Source organism: Adiantum capillus-veneris, chromosome 22, assembly GCF_014529385.1.
Source record: "Adiantum capillus-veneris isolate H3 chromosome 22, ASM1452938v2, whole genome shotgun sequence".
NCBI lineage: Eukaryota > Viridiplantae > Streptophyta > Polypodiopsida > Polypodiales > Pteridaceae > Adiantum > Adiantum capillus-veneris.
Window position 1 is genome coordinate 107,435,739 of NC_140952.1, and position 5,088 is coordinate 107,440,826.

Sequence of the window (5,088 nt, forward strand, 5' to 3'; positions counted from 1 at the left end):
GTAAATGTGGACCGATTAGTAAATTCGGGGTAAATTTGTAAATTCGAACAAATTGGTAAATTCGGAACAATCTCAAATTTGACGGTCCATAATTGACGTAAGTCGCCTTTTCGTCCTCCACCATTGATCCCATTTGACCATGCCCGTGTGATATAGTGATGAGGGGAGGCTGCCCTTTCTACGTTGTGTCAACAGTTGTGAACACCCCTTATTAAATCTACTAACATAATATGACAGAAGGGAGAGTCTTTTACACGTTTCGCAATCTGCGACCTGAAGATTAAAGTCCAAAACAAAAACAAACCCTTTTGCACGTGATAACCCTTTGGCCGTACTAGTAGCTCCTCACGGCAACGCTAGAGTATTTAAACAGGGGTGTCCAAGAGTCCTGGTTAATATTTCGACTTGCATTTCGAAGTAGGGAGAACAATGCAACACGCAGCAAGAGGAGAGCTCTCTGAGCGAAGGCATGCTACATGCTTAGCAGAGCTTTCTCTTCAGGAATCCATGGATTTTTTCGATTTTCAACGAAAGCACGGTGGCTCTCCACTTGGGCAGAGCTCCCCATTGAAGATCTCGAGAGCTATACCCCCCTCTTGCGCACCTGTCAAGTCTTATCGCATGCCCATCATCTTCATCTGCTTGTCGCTCAGTATGGGTACGATACCATATTTGGCATGCAGAAATTACTTCTTCACATGTATGGCAAATGTGGGGCCTTAGCTGAAACGTGTACCTTGTTTGCCAAGATGCATACCCATGTTGTCTTCTCTTGGAATCTCCTCATTCATGTGTATGCACGCGGCAGGAACGTTGACATGGCATTTCAAGTCTTTCAGCAAATGTGGCAGCATGAACTTGAGCCAAACAAATTCACACTGGTTAGTATTCTCTCTGTATGCACCAATGCTTCAGTCCTAGTTGTGGGAAAACTTTTGCACTCATGCATTATCATGAATGGATGTGAAGGTGATTTGGTTGTCGACACCGCAATAGTAAACATGTACTCGAAGTGTGGCGATCTGAAGTCAGCCATTGTTATGTTTGAGAAAATGCACACACACAATGTTTACTCATGGAGTGCCATGCTTGCAGCGTACGCACAGCATGGAAAAGGTGAGGATGCTGTTTGGCTATTTTATGTAATGCAGCACCAAGGGGAGCTTCCAAATAGTGTCACATTCATCTCCTTGCTGGACGCATGTGCATGTCTAAGGGCATTAGATATTGGACAAAGAGTTCGTGCCCGCATATTGGGAACCGATGTTGAGCAAGATGTGGTGGTAGCCACTGCAGTTGTCAATATGTACGCCAAGTGCAACCTACTCAAGGAAGCTCACCAGGTTTTTGACAACATCCGGGATCCCAATGTTACATCGTGGAATACCCTGATTGCTGCCTATGCCCAGCATGGGAAGGGTTTGGAAGCATTGCAGTCATTCTTTCAGATGCAAGAGAAAGGTATCGATGCTGACCAAGGAACCTTTGTTTCTGTCATCGATGCATGCACAGGCATCTTGGCTCTTGAGGAGGGCGAATACATTCACGGTCAATTACTGGCGCGTGGTTTTCTCCCTCATGTGATCATCTCAACTGCCTTGGTTAACATGTACGGCAAGTGCAACTCTCTAGCGAAGGCTCGCGAGGTGTTTGAAGGGATGCCGTACAAGAACATTGTGACATGGAACACCGTTATTGCTGTGCATGCACAACAGAGCCACTTCACAAGAGCCTTTGAATACCTCAATCAAATGCAGTGGGAAGGATTGATTCCCGATAAAGTAACATTTGTCAGCACGTTTGATGTGTGTGCAAAAGTCCTATCTCTGGCTGATGGGAAGCGTTTGCATACACAGATAATTGTGAAGGAGGCTGAGTTGGATGTAGCCGTTGGAACGGCCATAATCAACATGTATGGGAAGTGTGGTGCTACCGAGGAAGCGAGGAGTCTATTTGATAGACTTCCAGAGAAGAATTCGATTACATTCAGTTCAATGATTGCCACATATGCACATCTTGAGCAATGGGATGCTGCATTTCAAATGTATGGAAGATTGCATGAAGAATGCATCATACCAGACATGGTCTCATGCATTTGTGTTCTTGATATGTGTGCAGACATGGCAGCCCTCAAAGAAGGCGAACAGGTACATGCGGAAATTGTGATGGAGGCTTATGAGCTGGATGAGGCAGTAGGGACGGCTTTAATTAGCTTATATGGCAGGTGTGGGAGCCTTGAAGCTGCAGAGGCAGTATTTGCTAGGACACCTTCACAAAGTGCAGTGACTTGGAATGCGTTGATTGCGGGTTTTGCGCAGCATGGAAAGGGAAGGAGTACTCTTCAGTTGTTTTATCAAATGCAAGAAACTACAATAAGGCCAACAGATGCGACATTTATTAGCGTTCTCAATGCATGCAGTCATACTGGCCTTGTGAGTGAAGGCCATCATTTCTTTAACTTGATGAGTCAGAAGTATGGCATTAAACCCTCTGCAGATCATTATGGCTGCATGGTTGATTTGTTTGGAAGAGCTGGCATGCTGGATGAGGCAGAAAGCTTGATCTACGATATGCCCGACCAACCGACAATTGTAACATGGATGAGCTTGCTTGGTGCTTGCAGACATCAAGCGGACCTAGAGCGAGGTGAGCGAGCTGCAGAGATTTTGTTTCGATTGGATCCTGAGAATGTTGCATGGCGCGTAATTTTGTCCAACATGTATGCTGTGAATGGCATGGAGGAGGGGACAATTATGATTGCAAACAATGATGAAGATTTACAAGAGAAAATTTATAGCTTACGTTGACTTAGAGAGGAAGTAGCTGGGGTATCTTTGTGCCGTATAGGTACGAGGAACGGAAAATCGAAACGTGGAACGGGGAACGCAAACAGGCATGAAATAGTTATCTCAGTCATAGGTGCATGTCAAGGAAGGATAAATGTATCTAGGACAATTTTGATCAAAGGTACATGACAACGAGCAATTATGGGAGTTTAAAAATAGAAAGTGACTATGCTAAGTTGAAGTCCTTAGAATAACTCTTCAGACAAGTCTTAGGGTGAAATTCAAACTTGCCATATATATTGTCTAAATATAACATGTCTAAATTTAGCAGATTTTGGGAGCAACTTGGAGGCACCCTCAAAGCATTGTGCAAAGGTTTTACACAGGAGGTTAAAGTCTTAAGCTCAAAGTGTTAGTTTTACTTGTACCAAAGTTTATCTTAATTTAGCACATCGTAAACTGATAAGTAGGTTGTAACCTTGAGTTAGTTTCATAAGCCTTCAAGGTTTCTGTAAAGGTCTTATGTCCGAGCTAATTAATAAAAAGATAAATTTATGGTTTTTATTAAATGAAAGGGAAGAGCTAAAAACTAAGGTTAAATGATGATGCCTTACTACAAAGCCCTTTCTCATTTAATAAGTTCACTCTAATCTTTGTTTACTAAGCTTGAGTAGGTCACATGTCCAAAATAACACACTTGCTTTGAGTGAACTTAACAAGTGTGCATATGTGTGGTGTCTCCACTTGTCAAGAAGAGTCCAAATTTAGGAGGGGGCGAGTTCTATCATGCAAGGCAAGCTATGATAAATGTGTGGCATGCTTGGGTTGCAATATAAGGTCCAAACATGCATTATGAGGTGTTCCCATCTCATTAGTCAAGTATGAAGCATTTTAATTTCAGTTTAGTTGCATAGTTACACAAGCATATAAGGAGGCGTTCGTGTGGATTTTTCACTCTTCTTGCTCTTCTCGCACTCTTTGAAATGGCTAAGTTGGCGAAGCAAACACTCTCTCTCCTTCTCTCATGAGAGCTCTAGAGATGGATTCTATGCTCAAGCTCTTGGCTATGGATACAAATTTGAGCCAATGAAAGTTTCTTCTTCTCAATCTCTATTGCTCTATTATACCATGTTATGCTAAGAGTTTGCCCTTGAGAAAACGTATACGAAAAATCCATTCTCTTGCTTGAAAACCATTTCTTTTCACTCTCATCTTCCTCTTTCCCCGTCGTTTCTCTTTCCTCATGAGGGTGTTTAGGGTTGGGGAAGCAGGGTTATGCCATGGAATCTTCAAGAAAACCATCTTCTTGATTCAACTAAAGCTCGGTAAGAGCATGAACATGTATTATAACAAAGCTTTCTTTTTAGAGGATTATAGTACAAGTCCTTTTGGAAGGAGAATCCGCTCCAAGCAAATCTGGTTGTCAATTTTAATTGGGTATCATGATTATGTGTATTTTTATAGGTAATTGTGTAAAGAAATCAGTCCGACACAACCTATATTCTCCTTGTTATTTTTCTTTTAAGAAAAACTCTCCTTTTATAGTTAAATTCCGTTGAATCTAAAAGTTAATACTTAATTCTCTGACATTGGTATCAGAGCTCAAGTTTGTCTTTTTTTGTCTAAGAAAAGAGGTTCTTAAGTAATCTATAAAAGGTTTGCATTGTTCATTGCAATAGGGTAAGTGGAATTGAGATTAATTAACTTGGTTGGTATGCGTGTTTACAGGGTATGGAGAACACTATCTAGATTTATGGTTTTACTAATGGAGTCTTTCATGCCTATGGTTTAACCATTATTGAGCTATTAGTTGCCCAATAGGAACCGATGTCAACCTCGCACTGTCAAATCCACTCCACTACTCATTACAATTAGCAATATTGTAAACCACAGAAGTAGTTACTTGAGTGTTAATTTTCAAGGGATAAGACGAGTGATAGCCAAAGTTTTGAAAGTGCCAAGAAAAGAGTTAGCATACACATACAAGGAAATTTAATCATGCCCAACATAGTAAAGAGAATGTAATTAATATTGACAACTTAGATTTGGCTCATGGTATATCATTTGATGATGTTGCAGAGTTGTCAACTACGTTGTTGACAAGTTGCGAGAAGTAATGGAAAACCCTATTTTGCAAGCAGAGATTTAAAGCCAAATTCAAGTTCCCCCAAGTGCCTAAGAAGAGAGAATTCCTCTAAGGTCTGCAAACGAAACCTAAAAGAGAAGAATCTTTTTGGGTAATGAAGGTACTGTTCGAGAAGAAGAAGTACGCCCTGAACTTTCAAGGGAGAGGTATAAAAGT

The 5,088-nt window shown here is 41.3% G+C and overlaps 1 protein-coding gene across 1 annotated transcript; it reads left to right on the forward strand.

Moving 5' to 3' along the window:
* The first annotated feature begins 345 nt into the window (after nucleotides 1-345).
* LOC147429975 (pentatricopeptide repeat-containing protein At5g27110-like) lies at nucleotides 346-3,336 on the forward strand. The gene has a single exon (XM_086496161.1). It carries the CDS (start codon nucleotides 477-479, stop codon nucleotides 2,805-2,807), a length of 2,331 nt encoding a protein of 776 aa, XP_086352287.1. The 5' UTR covers nucleotides 346-476; the 3' UTR covers nucleotides 2,808-3,336.
* Nucleotides 3,337-5,088: the final 1,752 nt, after the last annotated feature.